Source organism: Rhinoderma darwinii, chromosome 3, assembly GCF_050947455.1.
Source record: "Rhinoderma darwinii isolate aRhiDar2 chromosome 3, aRhiDar2.hap1, whole genome shotgun sequence".
NCBI classification, from domain to species: Eukaryota; Metazoa; Chordata; class Amphibia; order Anura; family Rhinodermatidae; genus Rhinoderma; species Rhinoderma darwinii.
Window position 1 is genome coordinate 226,498,951 of NC_134689.1, and position 26,385 is coordinate 226,525,335.

At 41.8% G+C, this 26,385-nt stretch overlaps 1 protein-coding gene across 5 annotated transcripts in view; it reads left to right on the top strand.

Moving 5' to 3' along the window:
* SFMBT2 (Scm like with four mbt domains 2) overlaps window positions 1-26,385 on the top strand; it is a 214,270-nt gene that overhangs the window by 174,801 nt on the left and 13,084 nt on the right. For all 5 annotated transcript variants that reach the window (XM_075857477.1, XM_075857472.1, XM_075857473.1 and 2 more), the window contains 2 exons: window positions 5,301-5,410; window positions 25,804-25,979. In XM_075857477.1, coding sequence (XP_075713592.1) covers window positions 5,301-5,410; window positions 25,804-25,979 — 286 coding nt within the window. The remainder of the gene's footprint in view (window positions 1-5,300; window positions 5,411-25,803; window positions 25,980-26,385) is intronic.

Here is a 26,385-nt window from a genome sequence, read left to right on the forward strand (position 1 = left end):
TCGCGTTAAAACGGTTGGATTTCTTAACAGTGTACTGCACCTTGAGCGTGAGGTTTGAGATCTTTGTATACTATATATTTTGTGTGGCCCTTATAAAACAAATCTGTGAAAAGTGATTAGCTGGTGGTAATTGTCAGGAGAGTCTGGGCGCCTTTTTTTACCCAGTTACCTGGGCCCCTGACGACAATTCCACAGGTAGTGCCCTGATGGTGGCTCTGTATATAGGTGTTGACATAATTTAACCCAATGACTTCTTTGTTATTCTATAATTCTATAATCAGTAGTCTGGTGAACCCGGATTGATACTCCTATCCTTACGTAAAGGACCTTATGACCTCATTACAAAATTACCTAATTAAAAACATACTCTTTTATAAGACTTCTGAGACACTAATTTTCATATGATTTGGTGACCAAATATTTGGGTTGGCAGCCCTATTCCCACAGTATTTTTACATGTTATGTACACAATGTGAGATAATGGTAGTGCCTATATACTTTTTTCAATATTTCTTTACTGTTTCAAAAACAGAGATTTCTTGTGGCTGTTCATTATGATTTAATATTTATCCCTTCCTATTTTTACTATGCATGTGCCTTTTGTTATTCTGCCATTATAGTAATGGTTAATATGTAAAACAGCTTCAACTGTGAATCATTCATAGTCTTATAAATAATATTTTAGCACTTTTAACTTGAATCTCAATATTCTTCTTATGGGCTTTGCTCTTGAGACACTTTTTTATGGTCAGGTATAAAATCGCCGACTTGGGAAAGTTTTTTTGTTGGCATGCTATTTTTGTCTTGGCGTGCTTTATCTCAAGTGGAATCTTTTGATGTTGCAAGTATCTTTCATACTTTATGGTGTGGGATTATTGTGTTGAGATTTTTTTTTACTACTAAATATGATTTTGATAATCACCTTACGGTTACTGATTATATTTATATTAGTGTATATATACTGTAAAAAAAACAATTTGTATATAGGAACTCTTAATGAAAAGCAAATGTCGTGGCTGTACAATGGAATTTGGCCTCAATATTTTACATTTTGAGCCTAAACTTTTTGAGGGATTAGCCAAAGTTCAACTCTGTAAATAATTATGTAGCTTTCTATCAGACATTGGCTTTACAAAATTTAGTAGCAATAGTTTGAGTAACCAATGTCCAAAAATGTAGTGTAAGCTTAAAGAAATGTTATTAGGTGCGGTGTATTTACTCATTTACTTCCCTCATTCTGTATATCCTTTGTAGTTGATTTTGTTCAGTGGAAAAAAATCCTAACAGCATTTTAAAAAGATACATCTTCCAATATATTTTTGATGATAGTCAAGATGACAGATTATGGGGGACATAAATGTGGCCCTTGATTCCATCAGTGTCAGAACACAAGGTAGACATACACACACACACTGTCAAAAAAAGTGCAAAGATTCTTCTACTTCTGGTAATCTCTGTTATTACCTTTGGTGAATTACATACTTGATGACACTGCAACAGTATAAACCAGTGCTATATATGTGTGTGTGTGTGTGTGTGTGTGTGTGTGTGTGTGTGTGTGTGTGTGTGTGTAAGTCTGTCCCTTTTCCTTACTCTCGTCGGATTTTCCTTCATTTATGACAGAATTTTCCATCCTGTGTGGAAGTACCCTTAAGGTTTTCATTAGGATTTTTCATCCAATTTGGATGTACCCTTAGGATATGTCCACACGGGACAAAAAATGATGGCAAAAATCGTCCTGTGCATTTTGCCGCAAATTCGCAGTGTTTCCACCGCTAAATTCGCATGTTGGGTTTCGTTTACATCTGCGTTGGGACTCCGTTCATGGGTTCCGTTGGAGCTTTCCATCAGGGGAACCCATGAACGGAGTCCAAACTGAAACAAACAAAAATCATAGGTTCCCGTTTGCATCACCATTGATTTCAATGGTGACGAATCCGGTGCAAATGGCTTCTGTCTGCCACCATTGTTTAAGGGTTCCGTCGTTTTGATGGAATGAATAGCGCAGTCTACTATGGTATTGATTCCGTCAAAACGACGGAACCCTTAAACCACTGTGACAAACGGAAACCATTTTCATCGGATCCGTCACCATTGAAATCAGTGGTGATGTAAACGGAAACCTAAGGTTTACGTTTGTTTCAGTTTGGATTCCGTTCATGGGTTCCCCTGATGGAAAGCTCCAACGGAACCCATGAGGGGGTTTTACACTGGACGATTATCGGGCAGACAAGTGTTCACAGAATGCTCGTTGCCGATAATTTCCCTGTGTAAACAGGGGAACGATCAGCAGATGAACGAGCAAACGCTCGATCATATGCTGGTCGTATCGTTTTAAAAAAGTTAAATATTATTGTTGTCAGTAGCAAATCTCCCTGTAAACAAGGAGACGCGCTGCCGACATGATAATAACGTATGGGGACGAGCGATCGGAGTAACGACCGCTCGTCCCCATCCATAGCTCCGTGTGACAAGAGCAAACGAGCGCTTATTAACAATGTCTCGTTGATTGTCGCTCGCTGCATCGGCAGCTTATCGGCCGGTGTAAAAGGGGCTTTACACATTCAGATTTTGCTACTGATTTTGTGAATACACCTCTCATTGAAAGGAGTGAAATCCACTGTGATAATACGGAACCTAAATTGACAGGATGCAAATTTAGAAATCTGTGCTCCACTATAGAGAATTTCCCACAAAAAAAATAAATTACTAATAAGATATTTGACTTGTCCACTTCAATTCAGATACAAAGAATTCCATTCAGCTTTTTTTTGTAGTAGTTTATTAGTGATATCTTCTACTTAGAAAGTTGAGTAATAACTAAAATGGCTGTCATTGTAGCTCGCAGCGGGGAAATCCCCATGGGTTTTCCATACTCTTGAATGGCAAATTTGCACATCTCACTCCTTCATATTTTTAACAACTTGATAAAAAAGGACAAGCAGCTATATTTTAGGACTATATGCTCTATATATCATTTTGAACTGAATTCCATTTGCGGCTGTAGTTTGTTGTTTTGATGTTATTACTGCACCACTTTGTGTTATGACTTTATTAAGATATTCATTTCATTCTAGAAGCTGAAACAACAATAAAAATAAATTAGCAGATGCTTCTCAGTGAATACTGACTGCCGATCTAAACAGCGTACAGATGTAATTGGTTTAGAGTCACTCAACCATGATCTGCATATATTTCTTTTGCTTTGGGAAATATTCTCAGTATGCCCTATGATATTTATGACCTAATTAGAGTACTTTGTAAATTTAGTTTACATTTCTCTGCCAGCAGATCAGTCTACCAAGGTAGTGAACTCTAAATAAGTTTTTCTGGGGTGTAGTAATGATGAGTGATGCAAATGAAAGGAAAAGATCTGGCTGCAAATTCATTAAAGGAATTGTATGCTTTGAACAATCCCTTAATGTTAGAAGGGTCCCCCGACAATAATCTGATCACAGGGTGTCTGTGATAAGACCGCCAGAGATCAACCATATTTTGTAGGAGAAACTTGCAGTAAGTGTTCAATTTGCTTGCTGTGCCACCACATGAAAGCATTAAAGTGTTTTATCCACAAAACACATGTATCCCCTATCCACAGGGTAGGGGATACATGTGTGATCGTCGGGGGTTCTGACTGCTGTGACCCCCAGCGATGAGGACAACGGGGGACCAATAGTTCGAAAGAATAGAGCATTGGTGCGCATGCTCAGCCAGCGCTTCATTCATTTATATGGGACTTCTGGGACCACTGTATACGGCAGCTCCATAGAAATGAATGGAGCTCTGGTCTAGTATGTGCACTAGCGCTCCATCCTCATGGAGCACTTTGCGGGATCTTGGATCCCCCGTTCTCCTTATCGCTAGATGTCCCAGCGGTCGAACCCCTGGTGATCACACATGTATACCCTATCCTGTTGACAGGGGATACACGTATTGTGGGAAAACCCCTTTAGGGCCATTTTATACGTGCCAATGATCGGCCAAACTAGCGTTCATATGAACACTCGTTCCCAATCATTGCTTTGTGCAAACCGTGCAACAATCAGCTGATGAATGGGGAGACACTCGATCGGCTGATCGATTATGCAGCAATCAATTTTAACGTTGTCGGCAGCACATCTCTCTGTGTAAACATTTCCATTATGCTGCCGACATAATGGAAAATTTTTGGGGACGAATGATCGTACTAACAGTCGCTCACCCCATATATAACCAATCATTGCTCCATGTGAAAGTAGCAAATGATCAATGAGCTGTCTCGTTAATCGACGCTCGTTTACCTTAAGTCTTGCTTCATACGCACTTTTTGTGTGGTATTTTATGGTCCAAAAAAGGCAACTAAAATGGTACAAGCATTTTGTAATGCGTTTTTGGTGGCATTTTCTGAAAATAGTGTGTTTTACTAACTGCATTTTTTGTAGGTGGTGTTTTTTACATTGCAAATTATGTCATTCAAAGATCATGGGATGCAAAGATTCCACTTTACAACACATGAAATAGTCTCAAAATACGCCACCAAAAATTCCATAAAAAACCACCATACCCATCGACACTTGCGATGTTTTGAAAGGGCAAAAAAATAATAGGACGTTTTTGGGAGGAAAATGCCGGATATACGCCACTGCCAGCCTTTCTGCCATTTTGTAATCGTGTTTTTTTGCCAGTAAGCAAGAGACAAAATTTAAAAAATCCACCAAAAAAACCCGCCCTGTTTGTAGTGCGTTCAATAATTCCTTGTCAACTCAAAGCTAAAAACTGGTCGCAGCGTTTTTTTTTGCTGAAATAAACGGCAGAAAAAATGCCACAGAAAAAGGATATTTTTCCTAAAAACGCATGTGAAGCCATCCTTGCACAGTTCCCATTGAAATCAATGCACTGTCTATGTACTACGTGGACATGCTAAGTCCTCCAGAGAAGACACTCTTTATAGCCACTATCCACTGGGGCTACTAGATGAGGGCCCTGAACAGGGAACCCATATCTATTAACTCACAATTTCCTAATAGGGTATTTAAAAATGGGTCTTATAAACCAGACAACCCCTTTAAAAACATAAGACTTATGCAGCATTAGGTCATGAAGCATTAAAAAGCAATTCCATAAGGACCTGCTCTATAAACTAAGTACCATATAGAGTAAAACAGAATAGAGGTCAAATGGTTAATGTATCATTGCACACAATCACAGCTTTCTTGTGTTCCGTATCATTAAATACACTCAGTTCTGCACTTTAACACATGCTCTTTATATGGTAAAGCTGGCAGCAGTACAGATACTTACTTGCTATATATTTGCGGCAGGTCCTCAGTATGGTAATTAATGCTGCCTACAAACCTGGACGAGTCTTACGAGAGTTACAGTTAGTGGAAGACACAACATGGAATTTCCAGGAAGAAACACTCAAAGCCAAGTAAGTAATCCATTTCTAATACACACAGGTCATTACTGGCGCTTCAGCCTTGTACACTGTTATGTCAAGTCAGTAGCGCTTAGAACAAATGAATTCTGGTTAAACAATGACAAGTTATACAAGAACATTCATGTATTTAATGCTAATGAATGGAGCGCTGGAGCACATCAGATATCAGCTGAGATGTTTCAGTGGTCGTCTAATGTTAGTGCATAACAATTAGGACATATTTCTGTTTTCTGTAATATTCTGGTAGTCACTCAGTTAACAGATAGACCTACATCTCGGAATGCTATAGAATGTGAGCCTTTAATTGCTGTCAGGTAACCTATGGTTTCCATTTGTGTCCGTCAGGGTTCCGTTCTGACGGGAAGCTCCGAACGCAACCCTGACGCAGATGTGAACGAAGCCTTAATGACTCTATTTGCTGGACAATTCACATCTTATACCACCATGAGCATATCTTGGTGGTCACATATAATTGTTATGTACAGTATGTTTGATTAGATCGAGTCCCTGGGGATTCGTATCATGGATTTTCCTTTGTTGGATAGTTCTTATTTGTTCCCTTATGTTACAGAGTTACATTGCTGTTATGGTTGAAAAAGATATATGTCCATTAAAAGGGGTTATCTCATGAAGACAGAGCGGCTCTCCATTCTGGCTCATTGAGGGAGGTCCTGAGTGCAGGTCCCCCTTTATGACGTCCAGTAGCCCTAAAAGGGCATATGAAAAGGGTTTGTCCTGAAAGGTTCCTTAATCCCTTCCCAACATTTGACGTATACTTGCATCATATCTGAGAAGGGGGAGTATGGAGTGGGCTCACAGTAACGAGTGGCATCCCACCCTTTTAACCCCTTGGATGTCGTGGTCAATAGCGACAGTGGCATCTAAGCCATTAGAAGGAGGGGGCAACCCCATCCAATGCCACCCCCATGATGTGATAGCACGGTGCAGGTGGTTGTCACGGCTTCAAAAAAAACAATGCAGGACTTACCTTTTTTTCCTATTCCACGCCACAAATAATTTTTTTTTCCAGTTTCCCAGTACATTATATGGTACATTAACTACAACTCCTCCCACAAAAACAAACCCTCCTACAGTTTTAATGACGGAAAATGAAAAAGTTATGGCTTTTGGAATGTGGGGAGGAAAAAGTGAAAATAAAAATCCAAAATATGGCTGCCTCGGGAAGAGGTTATGTTCAACCAGAGGAGAAGAGAGAACATGAATGAAAGGAAGGAGGGGGTTGTATTACCTGGTATAACTTTAATTGATACTTAAATTGTATTCCTTGTCCTTATAAAGACTATTTTTGTTATATACGCATTATGGCGTATGCATGGTAATGTCAATGGCTCCTTTATTCATATTTCTTCAGTTTTTAATAGAAATATTTAATAGTGGGTGGCGATGAATAATCTGTATGGTTAACATTTCCAACAATAGATATATTTACTTTATTATCTATCCGAGATTAACATAAGTCTTATAACAGAATGAACAGGTTTTTGCCTATGGAATTCTGTCTGTTCAGTTTGTTACTGGTAGATGGAATATACTGAAATGAAACTGGCATTCTGCCAAGTCATTTCCAAGCAGCTGCTGCCAGTTTTGATTCTCAAGTACGCCAGTGACTTCCTGACTCCAGGAAATGACAATCAGATATCTCGCTGGATCAATACTATGCTGAGTACGTTTCGTAGTACTTCGCCTTCAAGTGTCCTGACTCCAGAGGGCACGGCATTTACTGAATAGGTCAGGGATCAATGGAATGTGGATGAGTAACACAGTAAAGATGACCCTGTTATTTAGGATTTTTATTGTCTATAACAAAATATATCCTCCATAATTTCCTGTCATTTACCCATATAGATATAAAGACACCACCTGTAAATTCCATATGCTTGGTTATACAGAGAAGATGCGTTTGAAAGTTTTTTGTCTGCTAGTCTTTAATTTGTTCTTAAAACAAACAAAAAAAAACTTTGCCTATCAATTCTGTCTGAGCCACATTTCGATTTGTCAGGGAAGCTTATTAAAGTAATTCACCATGACCTATTCTTAATGAAACACTCCTCATTACTGCTAATAATTCCATTTCCTAATAGGTGTTTCTGGGCAATATCCTTTAATAGGATTTAAGTATCTTATCTGTGATTTACTCATCTCTAATCCTTTGCTTGCAATATCGTTTTACAATCGTCACGACTTAGCCGCGCTTGTTGAGACCACTTGAATCAGTGCCAGCAGTACGTTTTACGACACATTTATTGAAAACAGCTCCGTTCATTAATGATATTTTATAGGATCCATTTTACGGTGTAGGTGACAGTTTGTGACAAATTTATAGTATTTACTGGTTTTTTATACATGTTTCTACAAATGACATAATGATGAATGTATGCTTGGTGTGCATATATTTACTTGTTTTTACTAATGTGCTAAATCAACATTGAAGAATAAGCCATTTCATGTGATCATGTAGAAAATGTTCTAAACAATTTAAATGTACAAGGGTAATACTTGTAATATTTACAGCTATATAAATGCATCAACACCTTTTAATATCTAATCCATTTATACTATAAATACGCAGAAGAGAAATTCATTATATACTAAATATAGGGTTTAATCTAATGTCCTGCTGTCTTTCTACTTTCTCTTGTTTACTTTGATATATAGTTCGGCATTTCAAACCTATTACTTTGACTTTTAAGATATGTCTCTAACTATTAAATGTATAACTCAGGATCTTGCCAGTGTTTCATTACATTAAGGCCTCATGCACATGGCAATGCCAAGTGCACAGAGCCTGTATATTTACACAAGGAGTCCCTATGGTTCCATATTACATATGTGTGCCACCATATGGGGCCATGTTCTCCCTACCAGCAATATTTATATGAGAAAATACGTCAGCAATACTGCATGCGATGAAACATGCTACCTTTGTATGGCACAGTATAAAATCAAAGGCACACAGAGGTAAAGTATATGCCCATACATTTCTATTGGTGCTCTGGTAGAGATCCATACAACACGGATCTATAATACAGCCATGTGAATGAGCCCTAAAGGGGATTAGGCTCTCAGACATTTATGGCATATCCACAGCAAATGCCATAAATGTTCGAAAGATGCTGGTCCCACCTCTGGGACCTGCACCTACCTCTAGAACGGGGTCTCCTTACCTCCGTCCGATGTCAAAGATGGGAATGCTCCTTTAAGGGGAGTTACAGCTTTAATTTTCTTATGACATATAATAGAGTCATGTCACAAGATAGCAGTGGAGTTTCATGAGCAATAGGCTTCAATTCCTAAAAATAAAGGAACATTGATGTTCAATAGTGGGCCTGAAAGACTTTGGCAACGTTCACAGATTCCCTTATTCCAAAATCTCAATAGCACCTTTTATGTATGTGTTAGGCCCTGTTCACATCAGCGTTGCCCTTCCGTTGAGGGGTCTGGTCGGGTTAACCCCTCAACGGAAAGGCAAACGGAAACCATAGCTTCCGTTTGCATCACCATTGATTTCAATGGTGACGGAAGCTTTGCTAATGGTTTCCATTCGTCACCGTTGTGAACGGGTTACGTTGTTTTGACGGAATCAATAGCGCAGTCGACTGGTGATTTTGTTGCGGAAACCACATTGGAATCAGCACCAAAAAATGTCCGAAATCTCCCCCCATTGATTTCAACGAGGGGCAGAGGTGTTTTTTCTTCCAGGCAGCTTTTGTCTGCTCACTAAAAAGAAAAGGAATGTCCTTTCTTGCCCTGGTTTCCGCCTCTGACCTCCTATTGAAGGCAAAAAACTCCTGAGGTGCTCGTTTCTGAGTCGTTTTTTTGCTGCGTTTTTGTACCCGGTTCTTGCATTAGCTTTAATGGCCGGGGGCAAAAAACGCAGTGAAAAAAACCCCCCAGAAAAATACATACAGGCAGTTCAAAATCTGCCTCATAATTCCTGAAGGAAGTCTGAGGCAGATTTTCTCTGCCAGCAAAAAAAATTAGTGTGAACAGGGTTGTACAATTCAGAGGGTACATGTACAGAGAATGTCAAACATTACATAGTGACAAAACAAATTAACAAATAAAACAAGTGAGGAGCCTGCTCGCAAGAGCTTACAATCTATGAGGAAATATATGATACAAGCAAGAGGGCGTGATGCATGATGATGTGATACAAGGAGGTTCGATACAAAAAAAGTGCTTGTTTTGTATAACAGTACAGCCATCTTCTTATAAATAGGGTAGCACACATAAGGCTGCTTGAGCCGTTCACCCACGTAGTATCTGTGTATGACAGACATGAAGTGGAGTGCATTAGGGTGCAAAGAGTTTGGGGGATACTGCTGAATGAAGGGGTCTGGTATTGAGAAATAGTGGTGTGAAAAGTACTGGAGTCAATTTATGGAATATGGTAGACTTGCCTAAAAAGATGTGTTTTTAGGGCCCGCTTAAAACTATTGATGTTAGGAATTAATCTGAATGTCCTGGGTGATGAATTCCAGAGAACTGGTACAGCATGAGAAAAGTCTTGGAGACGGTAGTCTAAGGTTATGAAGAATGTAAATCTTAGATCGTTGGATTTAGTTTCAGATAGAGAAAGGACATGATAGAGACAGCTAACAGACTATAGCTGGTGTTTTCTATTAGGAGTAGGAGTAGGAGAAGCTGTCACAGGAAGAGGTGTATAATTGGCTGTCATCAGCGTAGAGATGGCACTAAAGGTTAAATCTGCTGGTACTTTGTCCAATAGGAGAGAAGAGGAGCGGACCTAGGACTGCACCCTGAGGAACCGCAACAGCAAGGGGAAGAGGAGAATTAGTAGAGCCAGTATGTGACACACTGAACGAGCGGTCAGAGAGATAGGAAGAAAACCAAGAGAGAGCAGCGTCCTTAATTAAGGCCAATAGAGTGGAGTACACAGAGTAGGAGTTGTTGGTTTACTACATAATGGTCTAGTGCTTTTGGTCTCAGAATTGCTTGGGTTCCCAGCTCATAAATTCACACTAATGTCATTTTCTAGGTCCCTATGATACTGTTATCTTGGGTCCTTAGACCTGCGGTCAGACCAGGATTTGCAGCTGTAATATGGTTGCAGAAATGTGCTCATGTGAACCTGGCCTAGCAGGTCAGTAGGTAACCAAATTTGGAATTCATCTTTTTAAGTAGTAGTTTCGTATACTAATTCAGAATAGTTCATGTACTCTGTATCATGTATTCTGTCGATTTTTTTATTCTCCAACTGAAAATTTATTTTCTGAAAAAAGTTTCCAAATATATTCAACTTGTTTAGCAAATCTTTCTTACTGTTAGGTAAAGCAAAGACACACATGTTCATTTCAAAGAGCTGGGGTAGATAAGTGGCTTTCAGACACACACACAGTGGAGTCACATTATTATGACCACCTCCTACTTTCAACGTTGGCAGCGTGTAGTCCATGAAGGAAGTGATATGTCGTAGGCTGGCTTGGTGGGTATATAAGGTGTGCGATAGGCTGTCTGAACACATATCACTTGTTGTTGCCATGGGTAAAAGGGGCAATTTATTAGAGTTGCAAAAAGGGATAATTATTGGCTTCCAGGCCACGGGTGGCAGTATTTCTCAAACAGCGCAGTTTATGAACTGTTTGCGTTCTTATGTGGTGAAAGTGTATCGTGAGTGGACAAATGGCATCATCGGGAATAACCGAAGTGGAAACTGCCATTGATGTGAGAGGTGAATGTCGGCTACGAAGGTGCGTGAGGGTCGAGCGCCACGCTACAGTGGAGCAGCTCACCGTGAAAATCAGCCAGGGGGCTAACAGACGTATGTCTGGAACAATAGTTCAGCGAATCCCACTGCGTATGGGGCTTCACAGCAGACAGGTTGTCACTTTCTCTAACAAAGGTGCTTCATAAAAAAAGGCTTCAATTTGCACGGCAGTATTGGAATTGGACCACCGCTGATTGGCAAAGAGTTGCCTTCTCTGATGAGTCGTTTTCTGCTTTATCGAACGGATGTACGTTGGCGTGTCAGGAGAGAAACATCAGAGAACAAACACACTGCAGCCATTGCTGGAAGAACACAAGCTGGTGGCAGAGGCGTTATGGTCTGGGGAATTTTTTCATGACATTCTCTGGTCCCACTAATTAATGTGGAAGGCACTCAGAACCAATTCGGGTATGAATCCATCGTTACAGATCACGTCCACCCCTATACGCTATTATCTTCTAGCAAGACAATACGACATGTCACATGGCTAGAAATGTCCGACAGTGGTTGGAAGAGCACGACCAAGACTTCCAAGTACTTCCCTGGCCCCCTAATTCTCCGGACTTGAACCCCATTGAGAATCTGTGGGACCACCTCAATCGTCTTGTTCGCTCTATGGATCCTCCCCCACGCACCCTCCAAATGTGGGATGCACTGCAGTCAGCCTGGCTCCAGATACCTGAGACAGCCTACCAGCACCTTTATTGAGTCACTTCCAGCCCGTCTAGCTGCTGTCCGTGCTGCACATGGCGGTTACTCTGGATATTAGCTGGTGGTCATAATAATGTCACTCGGCTGTTGATGACACTTATCCAAAAAACAAAAATAGAACTGCATTGCCGTCAACAGTATGAAGAGGGTCTGCTGCCATCCTGACCTCTACATTGTTGAAGAAACTTGTGACATCTATCAACAAATTCCTAAAGATATATTTGCCACCTTTATACACTCAGGGTGCCAGCAGGGAAACCTAACAGTGCCAGGAAGCGCTGTGGGAAGTGTCAATTTATCATTACAATAGTTTTCAGAACTTTAATGGATATTGCCAGCATTTTCTTTTTTAGTTTGTATTTCCAAAGAAAAAACACTACAAAGAGTTTAATTGGAAAGAAAACAGATTATGCATACTTCCCAAAGTGAATAAAATGCATGAAAATATAATTTTACTGCCAGCTACACGTATTCACACTGTTCCTAGCAGCATTTTACATTAAATGAAGGCATCATAAATGTCAGCACCTGAGATGTTTTCCGTGCTATAATTTAGCAATATTACAGTTTACAGGAATGTAAAGTAGAAGTGTTTTATTTCTGCAAATGTAGCTGTTTAGTGTTTTATTATTATCCTTTTTTACAGTCTTTTAACGCTAGATCTAATTGTAAATTAAACAGATTCTAAATTATTTTACCTAGTGAGACAATCTACCTTAAGGAGCTTATCGTCTTGTCAGGGTTTATTCAGTACATTTTAATCTCCTAGCAACACTAAAGAGATCACTTACTAAGCCCAGAAGTGGCCATTTCAGATAAATCTGGTGCTCACTACTGTGTTAAGAAGGACAAGAACATAAAAACAGCAATTCAGAGTAATATCTGCAATATTTCACAGCACACAACGTCACACTTTTCTTTGTTATACATAAAAAATGCTATTCTGGCTCTATCATATAGCTATCTATCTATCTATCTATCTATCTATCTATCTATCTATCTATCTATCTATCTATCTATCTATCTATCTATCTATCTATCTATCTATCTATCTATCTATCTATCTATCTATAATGATGGGGATAGGGAAACAGACAAGTGAGCCCTAATCTACCCGCCACTCAGCCCCTGCCTACTTGCAACGACCCGCCCTAGGCGACGGGGTACAACTGGGCGACGGTCCCTACACTCAATAGGTGCACGACAGACAAAAAGACAAGGGTACAAATAAGCAAGGGAAATGGGGAAGTTGCCCACGGAACACAGTGAGCAACAAGCGAGGTGAACGAGCCGAGTCAAACCAGGAGATGAGCGAGGTACAAAAACACAGAGCAGAAGAGTGGTCAGAAAAGCCAAGGTCAATCACAAGGAGAGGATAAGTAGTACAAGAAGCTGCAGCAGGGCCAGGAAACCAAACGAGAAGAATCACAAGCAAGGAGGAACAGGAAAGGCAGGTATAAATAGACAGAGGGCGGGAGCTAGCTCCGTCTGGCCAGGCTGTGATAGGCTCTCCCACTCCTAAGCCTGCCATCCTGAGTGGTGGAAGATGGAGTCAGTCTCACAGACATAGAAGCAGGTGCAGACTGATTACCTATTGGCGTTGACACAGAAGCTGTGCCTGGCAGATCCTTTACAGTACCACCCCTTTTATGAGGGGCCACGGGACCCTTTCTAGGTGGACCTGGTTTATTGGGGAAACGAAGGTAAAACCTCCTGACCAATACCCCAGTGTGAACATCCCGGGCGGGTACCCAAGTCCTCTCATCAGGCCCATATGCTCTCCAATGGACCAGGTACTGGAGGGAGCCTTGGACCATCTTGCTGTCCACAATCTTGGCCACCTCGAATTCTACCCCCTCAGGGGTGAGAACGGGGAAAGGAGGTTTCCTCGAGGGAGCCAAGGACGGGGAACAGCATTTAAGGAGGGAGGCATGAAACACGTTGTGTACTCGAAAAGATGGGGGCAACTCCAGTCGGAAGGAGACAGGATTGAGGACTTCAATGACCTTGTATGGCCCAATAAACCGGGGAGCAAACTTCTTGGACGGGACTTTTAGGCGCAAATTTTTTGACGATAGCCACACCAGATCGCCGACCATAAAGAAGGGGTTAGCAGAACGTCTTCTATCTGCCTGAGTTTTTTGTATACTCTGGGACGCCTCTAGGTTCTTCTGAACCTGGGCCCAGACTGTGCACAGTTCCCGATGAACGACCTCTACCTCGGAATTGTTGGAACTACCAGGTGAAACGGAGGAGAACCGTGGATTAAACCCAAAATTACAGAAAAAGGGGGAGACCCCTGACGAGTTACTGACCCAGTTATTAAGGGAAAATTCGGCGAGGGGAATGAATGAGACCCAATTATATTGACAGTCAGAGATAAAACACCTTAAATATTGTTCTAGAGACTGATTAGTCCTCTCAGTTTGGCCATTAGTTTCAGGATGGAAGGCAGAGGAGAAGGACAGATCAATCTCCAACTTTTTACAGAAGGCTCTCCAAAACAATGAAACAAATTGTACCCCTCTGTCAGAAACAATATTGACAGGGACCCCATGGAGACGCAGGATGTGTTTGACAAACAAGGTAGCTAACGTCTTAGCATTGGGTAGTTTCTTGAGGGGCACAAAGTGGCACATCTTACTGAAGCGGTCTACTACTACCCACACCACCGACTTGCCTTGAGATGGAGGCAAATCGGTGATAAAATCCATGGAGATATGGGTCCAAGGTCTCTGGGGAATGGGCAAAGAACGTAATAAGCCCGCTGGTCGGGACCTGGGAGTCTTGGACCTAGCACAAACTTCACAAGCGGCGACGTAGGCCTTAACGTCTTTAGGCAACCCAGGCCACCAATAGTTTCTGGCAATGAGGTTCTTGGTACCCAGGATGCCTGGATGACCAGATAGTGCGGAGTCATGATTTTCCCTAAGTACCCTTAGCCGGAATTGCAGGGGAACAAACAGCTTGTTCTCGGAAAGGTTCCCGGGAGCTGAACCTTGATCAGCCGCAATTTCAGAGACTAAATCAGAATCAATAGATTATACCTGGAGGCAAAACACAAGCAGGATCTTCCTCCGAAGGAGGGCTGGCCATGAAGCTACGCGACAGTGCATCAGCCTTAATATTTTTAGACCCAGCCCTATAGGTGACCAAAAAGTTGAATCTGGTAAAAAATAACGCCCATCGAGCTTGTCTCGGGTTTAGCCTCCGGGCAGATTCTAGGAAAACCAGATTCTTGTGGTCGGTAAGGACCGTTACCTGGTGCCTAGCCCCCTCCAGGAAGTGGCGCCACTCTTCAAATGCCCATTTAATGGCTAAGAGTTCGCGGTTGCCAATATCATAGTTACTCTCAGTGGGCGAAAACTTCCTGGAGAAGTAGGCACAGGGACGGAGATGGGTGAGGGACCTGGTACCCTGGGACAAGACAGCCCCCACTCCCACCTCGGACGCGTCAACCTCCACGATAAATGGCTCCATTTGGTTGGGCTGAACCAGCACCGGGGCCGAGATAAAGCACTTCTTAAGGACCTCAAAAGCCTGGACAGCCTCAGGAGGCCAGTGGAGGAGATCAGCACTTTTGCGAGTGAGATCCGTAAGAGGCTTAGCGATGACCAAGAAGTTAGCAATAAATCTCCTGTAATAATTAGCGAACCCCAGGAAGCACTGTAACGCCTTCAGGGAGGCAGGTTGGACCCATTTTGCCACAGCCTGGACCTTGGCGGGGTCCATGCGGAATTCATGAGGAGTGAGGATTTGACCCAAAAATGGTATCTCCTGCACCCCAAACACACATTTTTTGGTCTTTGCAAACAGTTTGTTTTCCCGAAGGACCTGGAGCACCTTCCTGACATGCTCAATGTGGGAGGACCAGTCCTTGGAAAACACAAGTATGTCATCAAGGTACACTACAAGAAATACCCCCAGGTAGTCTCTTAAAATCTCATTTATGAAATTCTGGAAGACCGCGGGAGCATTACACAACCCAAAGGGCATGACGAGGTATTCGAAATGACCTTCGGGCGTGTTAAACGCAGTCTTCCACTCATCTCCCTCTTTGATGCGGATAAGGTTATAAGCCCCCCGTAGATCAAACTTAGAGAATCATTGGGCCCCCTGAACCTGATTAAAGAGATCAGGAATCAAAGGAAGGGGATACTGGTTCCTTACAGTGACCTTATTCAAGTTTTGGTAGTCAATGCATGGCCTAAGACCACCATCCTTCTTCCCTACGAAGAAGAAGCCAGCACCTACCGGAGAAGTAGAGGGGCGAATGTAACCCTTGGCCAGGCATTCCTGGATATACTCTCTCATGGCTTCACGTTCGGGACAAGAGAGATTAAATATCCTACCCTTAGGGAGCTTAGCTCATGGTACCAAATCGATTGCGCAATCGTATTCTCTATGAGGAGGTAACACTTCGGAGGCCTCCTTAGAGAAATCATCAGCGAAGTCCTGAACAAACTCAGGTAGCGTGTTCACCTCCTCAGGGGAAGAAATAGAATTAACAGAAAAACATGACGTCAAGCATTCATTACCCCATTTGGTAAGATCCCCAGTATTCCAGTCAAACGTGGGATTATGCAACTGCAACCAGGGAAGGCCTAAAACCAAATCGGACGATAATCCCTGCATCAACAGTACAGAGCACTGCTCCAAATGCATGGAGCCAACAAGGAGTTCAAAAACAGGGGTATGCTGTGTAAAATAACCATTAGCAAGAGGAGTGGAGTCGATACCCACTACCGGGACAGCTTTAGGCAAATCAATCAAAAGCATAGCTAGAGACATAGCAAATTCCACAGACATGATATTAGCAGAAGACCCTGAATCCACGAAGGCACTGCCGGTAGCAGACCTACCACCAAAAGAGACCTGAAAGGGAAGCAATATTTTATTACGTTTCATATTTACGGGAAATACCTGTGTGCCCAAGTGACCTCCCCGATGATCACTTAGGCGCGGAAGTTTTCCGGCTGCTTATTCTTACGCCTAGGACAGTTGTTCACTTGATGCTTGTCATCCCCACAGTAGAAGCAGAGACCATTCTTCCTGCGGAACTCTCTACGTTGTTGGGGGGACACGGAGGCCCCGAGTTGCATAAGTACCTCTGAGTCTTCCGTGGAAGAACGAAGCAACGGAACCTCGGGAGGCATCATGGGGGAGTCAGAGGAAAAAACACAAACACATTCAAGTCGTCGTTCCCTGAGACGTCGGTCAAGTCGTACCGCTAAAGCCGTAACCTGGTCTAGGGAGTCAGAAGAGGGATAGCTAACTAGCAGGTCTTTCAGGGCGTTCGACAGACCCAACCTAAACTGGCACCTTAAGGCTGGGTCATTCCACCGAGAAGCTACGCACCACTTCCTAAAGTCAGAACAATACTCCTCAACAGGTCTCTTACCCTGACGTAAGGTCACCAGCTGACTCTCGGCAAAGGCAGTCGTGTCAGTCTCGTCATAAATGAGTCCGAGAGCAGAAAAGAAAAGATCAACGGAGGAAAGTTCAGGTGCGTCAGGAGCCAAGGAGAAGGCCCATAATTATACCCACCCGCTGGCTCTCAGAACCTGAGGAGTGGGGCTTTAATCGAAAATAGAGCCTACAACTCTCCCGAAAGGACAAAAAAGTCTTCCGGTCAGCTGAGAACCGGTCAGGCAACTTGAGGTGGGGTTCAAGAGCTGAGGTGAGGAGCACTACCATGGTAGCATCAGGCTGGTTGACCCTCTGAGCCAGGGCCTGGACCTGTAGGGAGAGGCCCTGCATTTGCTGAGCCAGGGTCTCAAGGGGGTCCATAGTAGTGTCAGGGACAAGGGTAGACTAGGTATATGGGCTTGTGATTATGTAATGATGGGGATAGGGAAACAGACAAGTGAGCCCTAATCTACTCGCCACTCAGTCCCTGCCTACTTGCAACGACCCGCACTAGGCGACGGGGTACAACTGGGCGACGGTCCCTACACTCAATAGGTGCACGACAGACAAACAGACAAGGGTACAAAGAAGCAAGGGAAATGGGGAAGTTGCCCACGGAACACCGTGAGCAACAAGCGAGGTGAACGAGCCGAGTCAAACCAGGAGATGAGCGAGGTACAAAAACGCAGAGCAGAAGTGTGGTCAGAAAAGCCAAGGTCAATCACAAGAAGAGGATAAGTAGTACAAGAAGCTGCAGCAGGGCCAGGAAACCAAACGAGAAGAATCACAAGCAAGGAGGAACAGGAAAGGCAGGTATAAATAGACAGAGGGCGGGAGCTAGCTCCGTCTGGCCAGGCTGTGTTAGGCTCTCCCACTCCTAAGCCTGCCATCCTGAGTGGTGGAAGATGGAGTCAGTCTCACAGACATAGAAGCAGGTGCAGACTGATTACCTATGGGCGTTGACACAGAAGCTGTTCCTGGCAGATCCTTTACACTATCTATCTATCTATCTATCTATCTATCTATCTATCTATCTATCTATCTATCTATCTATCTATCTATCTATCTATCTATCTATCTATCTATCTATCTATCTATCCATCCATCCATCCATCCATCCATCCATCCAGAAATCCCAAAAACAGGCAGCACACCGTAGTATCAGTGAAAAAAGAGGGTACTTTATTGCCCCATGTGCGACGTTTCAGCTCTATCCACTGCTTGAGAAAGGCTCTAGTGGATAGAGCTGAAACGTCGCACATGGGGCAATAAAGTACCCTCTTTTTTCACTGATACTATGGTGTGCTGCCTGTTTTTTGGATTTCTGTACAGCTGGGAACTTGGTCTTGTCGTGGAAATCCATCGCTCAAAATATATTAGACTGAAATTTATACGAGTCCCAACAGACTCTCAAGGCCAGACTCCATTAGTCAGTATCCTAATTAGGATATTTCACCGATATATATCGAGAGAGGAGAAGAAAACACACAGACACGCTGAAATGTTCAAAATGCTTCTCTGAAGGATTTATTACCAAACTCAAACTGTTAAACTGAAATTCAGAAGGGGTGTAGGCTTGAGGTAAACCAATCAGAGACAATGTAACAATATTTGTTATTCAGTAAAAACCATACAATAAAATACATCCCAGATACATCATTATAATTCTTCACACATCAGGTTTTGCAGGCCTTATCTCTTTTGGACAGAATGTCCTCGTGGAGATGGGGGAGAGACCTTCCTTCACGCATACTTGCCACCCTCCCATCTCCCTCCCTGTCCATCTTCGCATGGGAACCAAGGTCAAAGATAAAACATACGAAATCAACATTACTTGTATTAAAGGAACAATGACTTTCCTATTCACTACAATAAAACCAAAATGGGAACTCCAGACAAGATGGCTGCTGCACGAAACTAAATAATTTAAACAATATCATCACTTTCACATATTACATATTTTAGTAATTCGGCATCCTGCTTGATAATTCACAATGTAATTTCATACAGAGAATATAAGCAAATAAATCATCCTTCACAAACCTCCCTTTTTCTCATATTAAATTACAGAAATTATATATTATGATTATGAAACTCAAACAATATATCAATAGGGCCACAACTAATATGATGCCATCACCAATGTCCGGTTAGGGTATGGGGTCCCACCAGTGTATTGACAAGTCATGTACATCATCGTCCTCTTCTTCTCCTGTCTTCTGATTAGAACACTTGATACTGCTGACGGATTCACTCAGGTCTTTGGTCCTTACTTTGAACTTTGCTGATATCATCAGGACTTGGTTTGGTCCTTCTCATATTTCAGACCCGTCTCTTTTAGTTTACGTCACCGGGCTGTACACAGCACCTCATGCTGTGAGCCTGGTGTGAGATCCCACGTAGGTGGGATTAGTGGAGTGTTATTGTGACGCCACAAACCCTCCACTCAGCTGTCCTCTTCCTCCGGTAAGTTACTTGTCTGGGCGGCTGCTTGGAATTGTGACACTGCCGTCAGTTCATGACAAACGCGTTGTACTGGCTCCGGCTGCGCCTGCCGCACCTCAGTGATGGAGTTCATCGTATTAAAAATCTTTTAGTTCATGTTTACTGGCACTTGCTGGGGAACCCCAACCCTTGTCAATTGTTACTAATCTGGTGATAACATCTACGTACTATAAAAGTTGTTCTAAGTACATACAATAACAATGTCAGGCCCTTAAACAAAATCAAGCAAACAAACACCTTTTATATAAGAAAAACTTCTCTGTTCCAATGGACAGGGCACCTAGAAGATGTGTAATTATTGGGTACATCTCATTTGCACTTGGTGTCACGCTTTCCAGCAGGATTTGTACCTTGATCTGAGCTGATTGCCTGGAACATCTCCAGCTCACCAAAATATACACAGATTCCACATGTTTATCTGACAAATGTCGCAAACCAATTTTTCTTACTCTAATTTGTATTGCATGGGAAGGCCTCTCAAGGTCTGTTCTCTTAGTGGGAGGCGGGTATGATAAGGTTGGCACCGGTCTGCCAGGACTGTTCTGTAGGCAAATCAAACAGCTCTAACAGAATTTAGCAGCAACAGCTGTAAAGCCTGGGACATACCAATTAGATCTTACCAAATCGATCCTTGCAGTCTTGGGGCATATGTGAGGTCATACACCATCAATGCAAGTGCCATCAAGAGTGCCTTGGGTGTTACCGGTTCACGTTCCCTTATCCGTCCACATTCTGTTAGAATCTGGTTCTCACGCCTTCCGCTCCCAGTTGGACTCTTCCTGTGGAGAACAAGCTTTTTCATTGTATAAACATTAATTGATCTTAATCAAATAATTAATTTGAAGAAAAACATTAACAAATAACATCTTTACATCAAACGTTCACATTGAGCAATAACTAGAAGTGATATATGCAAACTCATTTTTCTTCTTTATATATATATATACATATATATATATATATATATATATATATATATATATATATATATACACACACACACACAAACACTGCACAGAATTTTCCTTTCACAATAATAACGACAAAAAACAAATAACTAAAAATGTTTTCAAATGGGAATATTCCACTTCTGTACCTTTTATCTGACGCATGACTCTAATAGTCCAATGCTAAGGCTGATCCAGAACTTTACATAAAACTTAACTTCAGTATTTAATATTCCCACAACTCTTCTTAAATACAATCATTAAACAAACTAACTTTGGAATAACATCTGGAGAACTGCTAATATCTTATTGTACAAACATCAGGTCAATACTTGGGATAACATTGTTCCCCTGTCACTTACACACAACGTCTGCAGTGGGGAAAATACAGGCCGAGCTTCAGGCCCCACTGAGAACAGGTCTACACACACGAGCACATTGTCATACACTTCTACCTCGGGTAGTTGTATGTTCTGCAGTCGCTGGGACTGTTAATCTAGCCGGGCTGCACTTTTCACAGGTACCTTTGCTGTTTTACCTATGTCACGCCGTGCGCACATCATGCCGGCTGCTACAAACCTAGTGGTGGCATTATTGTATCCAGGGACAAGCCAATTTACTGACACCTGGCTGCATATACCCTTGTTGTCAGTTATGTTTTCTTTTGCTCTCTCAATTGGCTTACCCGATGATCCAATAAAGTTCCTACTACCAATGGGCCCATAATTGTGGGCGATGCCAAAAGCGTTTTTATGGAAAAAAATGGTTTTATTTATTTTTTTACTGTACTTTTTATTAATAATCTTTATTTCACTTTGATGACTTATTTTATTAGTCCCACTAGGGGACTTTACTGTGCGATATTCCGATCGCTGCTATAATGCTTTGGTATACTTCGTATACCAGAGCATTATTGCCTGTCAGTGTAAATCTGACAGGCAATCTGTTAGGACGTGCCTCCGGCGCGTCCTAACAGGAATATGTCCAGGGCAGACCTGGGGGCTTTTATCAAGCCCCCGTCTGCCATGACACCCCATCGGAGACCCGCAATTTCATTCGCGGGCCGCCGATGGGTGACAGAGGGAGCGCACTCCCTCTGTAAACAAAGTTAAATGCTACGGTCGCTATTGACGGCGGCATTTAACGGGTTAAACGGCCGCGATCGAAGTAAACTTCGATCGCGGGCGTTGGAGCAGGAGCTCAGCTGTCATCAGACAGCAGAGCCCCGGCTCCTGCCTGCACGGGAGACCCGTGCAGCACTTAGACTAGGCTGACGTGAAAAGGCGTCAGCCTAGCCTAAAGCCCATTAGTGACCGACGTAAAAAGGCGTATTAGTGGTCACTAAGGGGTTAAAAATAGGAAACATACAATATAGTTCTGCTTTTATTGTGGCCATTAGTTTCAGACTTCAGACATGTTACATTACACACATCACACAGATGTCTCATCACATCACATATGTTACATTACACACATCACACAGATGTCTCATCACATCACACATGTTACATTACACACATCACACAGATGTCACATCACACCTGTTCACATTACACTCCCACCGTTCTGACCCACGTTAGTCACTGCAATGTACCCGGCTGCTCCGTTTTCTTCACTCTTCCAATGAAAATTTACACCTGTATTTAAATTTTTCTTTCTCACATCATCTTACTTGTAACCACCTGTAATCACCTGCTTTGTCCTTTTAACTTATGCCTTGTCCTGGCCACTCCACTCCCTTTCTCAACTTTCCACAAACCATTGTCTTTATCACATGCAAACATCCTTGTTACCGCTGCCAGCCTCTTCAACAATTTTTTTCAGTGTGTTATTTTGCCTTCACATACTTTACAATTAAAGCCCCAGCTCCTTTTGCTCATTCTAATGTTGGCCGGGACCAGTGCCCCAAAGCATCTTTGTCCAACTTCCTCCTGACCCCATGGTCGGAGTGCAGTAGGGTGATTTCCGGTAAATCCCCCACCTCCAGGCAAACAGGCCATGCCACGTTTGCCGACAGATATCTCAGACCAGTCTATCTCCTAGACTGTCTTACCAATACGATATCAAAAGTCGTTCCTCCAGACATTCTAGCTGTAGGATCCTCTGATCCCTCACTGTATTGAACATCAAGAACAGACAAAATGCTGCCAATCAACAATTACAAGAGCAAATTCTTCAACACAATCGACATTCATGAACCTCCATTGATTCAAGCAGGAGTTGGTCACTTCACTTATGCAGAACACTTGCTGCCGGGGTGTATCTTTCGGTTCATACAGCCTGTGATGTAGCATATATCCCAAACTCTTTCCTCTAGCACTTTGCAATGGTTTCACATGCAAATTATATTTGGTAACATATATATATTATCCTCCCCGCTCAGCCGTTCACTTTGTGGGTTGTAGTTTAGGGGGCTGTTATGTATGTTGGTGATAATTTCTTTACGGGTTATGGGTCTGAGCCAATACCAATGTTCTTCACTGTAATTACTACTACGACACAGGTGGCACCTGGGATAAGTGTCAGGGTCATTCAATGAATACAGGATGTTATATTACAACAGTATTCAATCCAGCGGTCTGATGTTATTCTACTACAGACTTAATTACTTGGATGTTATTTTACATCACAGTGTATATGCCGGATTATCATGTGCTAGAAATCAGTCTGTACTGATTCCCACCTTATGCCAGTCTGGCAATACATACAACTGGTTTATGGACCCTTACACACAATATCACTGTCTGGCAATGCGTTAGGAAAATATAAATGATTTTCTAATACAGTGTTCAAAGTTTTCCCTGTTGCACTGGGTAATGGTATTGAGTGCAAATTCAATATAGACACAATTGCTTCTCCTCGCACTGGATTCTACATTATCAGGACTTAACCATTGAAGCCCCTGTGGTACTACATGATATTACTCACAACTATCCAACTGTTTATGGGTCTGAGCCAATACCAGTCAGTACCTCCCAACTATAATCCCAGACAAACGGGTAACAGATCAACTATTAATCCTCAACAATTTTACACAACTAAATAACAAATTACGCTAAAACAAAGCAGCAAGCAGAAGTTTTGTTTTTTCCTCACAGTCCAGACTACAATCTTTTCATTTCAAATACTTCACATGTGAGTTACGACTTCTCTCCGCCATGCGCTACGTCACTGCATTCCAAAGGCAGAGGTTTTACACTTCTCACAATTTTTAACAATGTAATTGCTGGCAAAAATTCTCTCATGTCTTTCATATCAACAGTTTAAGATCACGTACACACCTGCAATCCTTCATCACACAAAAAGCTTCAACATACCTTTTTGGATCCATCTTTCAACCCACTGACTAAGGAGCCTCGTACATAAAGAAGTGACGTCTGACAGCTAGATTCCAAGGCTTACGCAATACATGTGTGAATGGTGTAAGAATAAGCTCCTTACCTACCGCGGTTTTTTGTAATTCACAGATGCAAAGCCAGACCTCTCCAGTGACAGCTTATCAGACGTGCAATCTTCCTTTACTTTGACTTTTAATGTATTAAATAAACAATGGCTAGATCTCTTATCTTGACTTTTTCAATAACTTTTCAATGGCTTTTGTTGTGTGATATCACGCTGTAGCTAGTTATCAGAACCAAGATAAAGATGGCTACATCCGTACATTGCTAAGCAGCAGTTTGAGCGTCCTCACATCTCTCAGTGCGCATGCCCAGAGTAACATTCTGTCTCCACAGAATGAGACGCGGTACTAGACAGCGTAATACGCCTAATCAGCACTGACACACCACTAGAGCTACGCTCCATTGAACGCCACTGTTGGGAGAGAAATATATGTGTGTGTCACTATTTGAAAAAAACTGACAGTCTAATCTGACTCATTGAGACCAAAAAAGACAAAGAGTCTGATGTTTATTTTACACATGAAGGAAGCAAAATATAGGGAGCATGGTCCCATATAGGGGTTATATACTGTAAATGAACAACTTGAAAGATGGCAATTTTATCCACACGTGGAGCATGATGTTTTATATGTAGTGTTTTACATATTTTAAAACAAATTATTTGTATGTAAATTTTATAATGCTGTTGAATATTGTAATGAGATACCCACTACACACACACACACATACATATATATATATATATATATATATATATATATATATATATATATATATCTAGGTAGATAGATAGATAGATAGATAGATAGATAGATAGATAGATAGATAGATAGATAGATAGATAGATAGATAGATAGATAGATAGATAGATAGATAGATAGATAGATAGATAGATTAGTTAATCATGCATCAAATGAACACTCAAGTACTCCTAAGATGTCAAACACTTGGTCATGCTCTTATATCAGTCCTGCTCCCATGATTAGACTTGTACAGAGCTCCATTTTTCCACATTCTATAATAAAGTGCGTAATGTTTTTTTTGCATAGTAAAGCATATTTTATAAAGGGAGCTGATGGCATTTCTGCATTGAAACAAGATAGTAATATGAATTTCAGTTCTTTTATTAACAGAACTCTTCCAATCGCTTATTCGTTTTCGTGGGAGAAGAGATTGGTTGTAATGACATTCATGGAGACCCAATCAATATATAAGAAGGCGACATGCCCAAAAAGCTAGCACACATCTGTTGGCTTTTGGGCAACTCAATATTTATGAGTGAAAGACATTCTCCATGTATATATGATTACAGAACAGTTGATAGGATTTGTGTGTATATAATCCAGCCAGCTGTTCCATGCCAAGCACTCTTGGTGATTTACAGACAAGTAGGAAATATATTCTTCAGGAGAAAGTTATTGATTGAAAATAGATACTACATCAAGGATCATAGTCATAACAAATGTACCTGGTGTTACAGAAGCAATGTACTTACTTATTACCTGTGTTGCCATATGTGATTTGTGCGGCTGCCTGGTGATTTGGGATATAATTGGCAATTACGGGAAATCCCATCCATGTGAAAATGGTTCTCGAGAGAGCTGCAGGCTGTGTAACTATGGAGAAAGTAATCTCAGCATTTTATGTATGTCTTCCCTCCAGGTACAAAGGGAAAACCTACAGGGCGATTGTGAAGATTGTCCGCACATCAGACCAGGTTGCAGAATTTTGCCGAAAAATGTGTGCGAAATTGGAATGTTGTCCCAATTTGTTTAGTCCATTTCTGGTCGCTGACGTATGTCCAGAAAACTGCTCCGTACACACAAAAACCAAATACAGTAAGTATCCCAAGAAAACTGTGCGTTCATGCATTCCAACATGTCCCTGTGTAAAGAATAGCTTTTATTCTTCCGTCACTGTTTGGAATGAAGTTACCATCTCCAGCTGTAGGACAGATGCATTACTACCACAAACAATTACAGGCACAGGAAAGTATTTTTTTTTTTATTGACACGGGATTAAGGAATAAATCTGTGTGTAAGCGAGCAATCACAGAATTACACTGTTAGAAACTGTCTATGAACAAGCTCAGTGCACCAGCATTTAATAGGCCTATGTAGTGGATGTATTCTGTACATTGGGTAACAAGTAATGATGTGCTCCAAGCATATTCCTCAGCACTGGATAACATTAGAACTTAGATTCATTGTCCGGGACGTTGCATTGTATTCGGTGCTTTCCCTT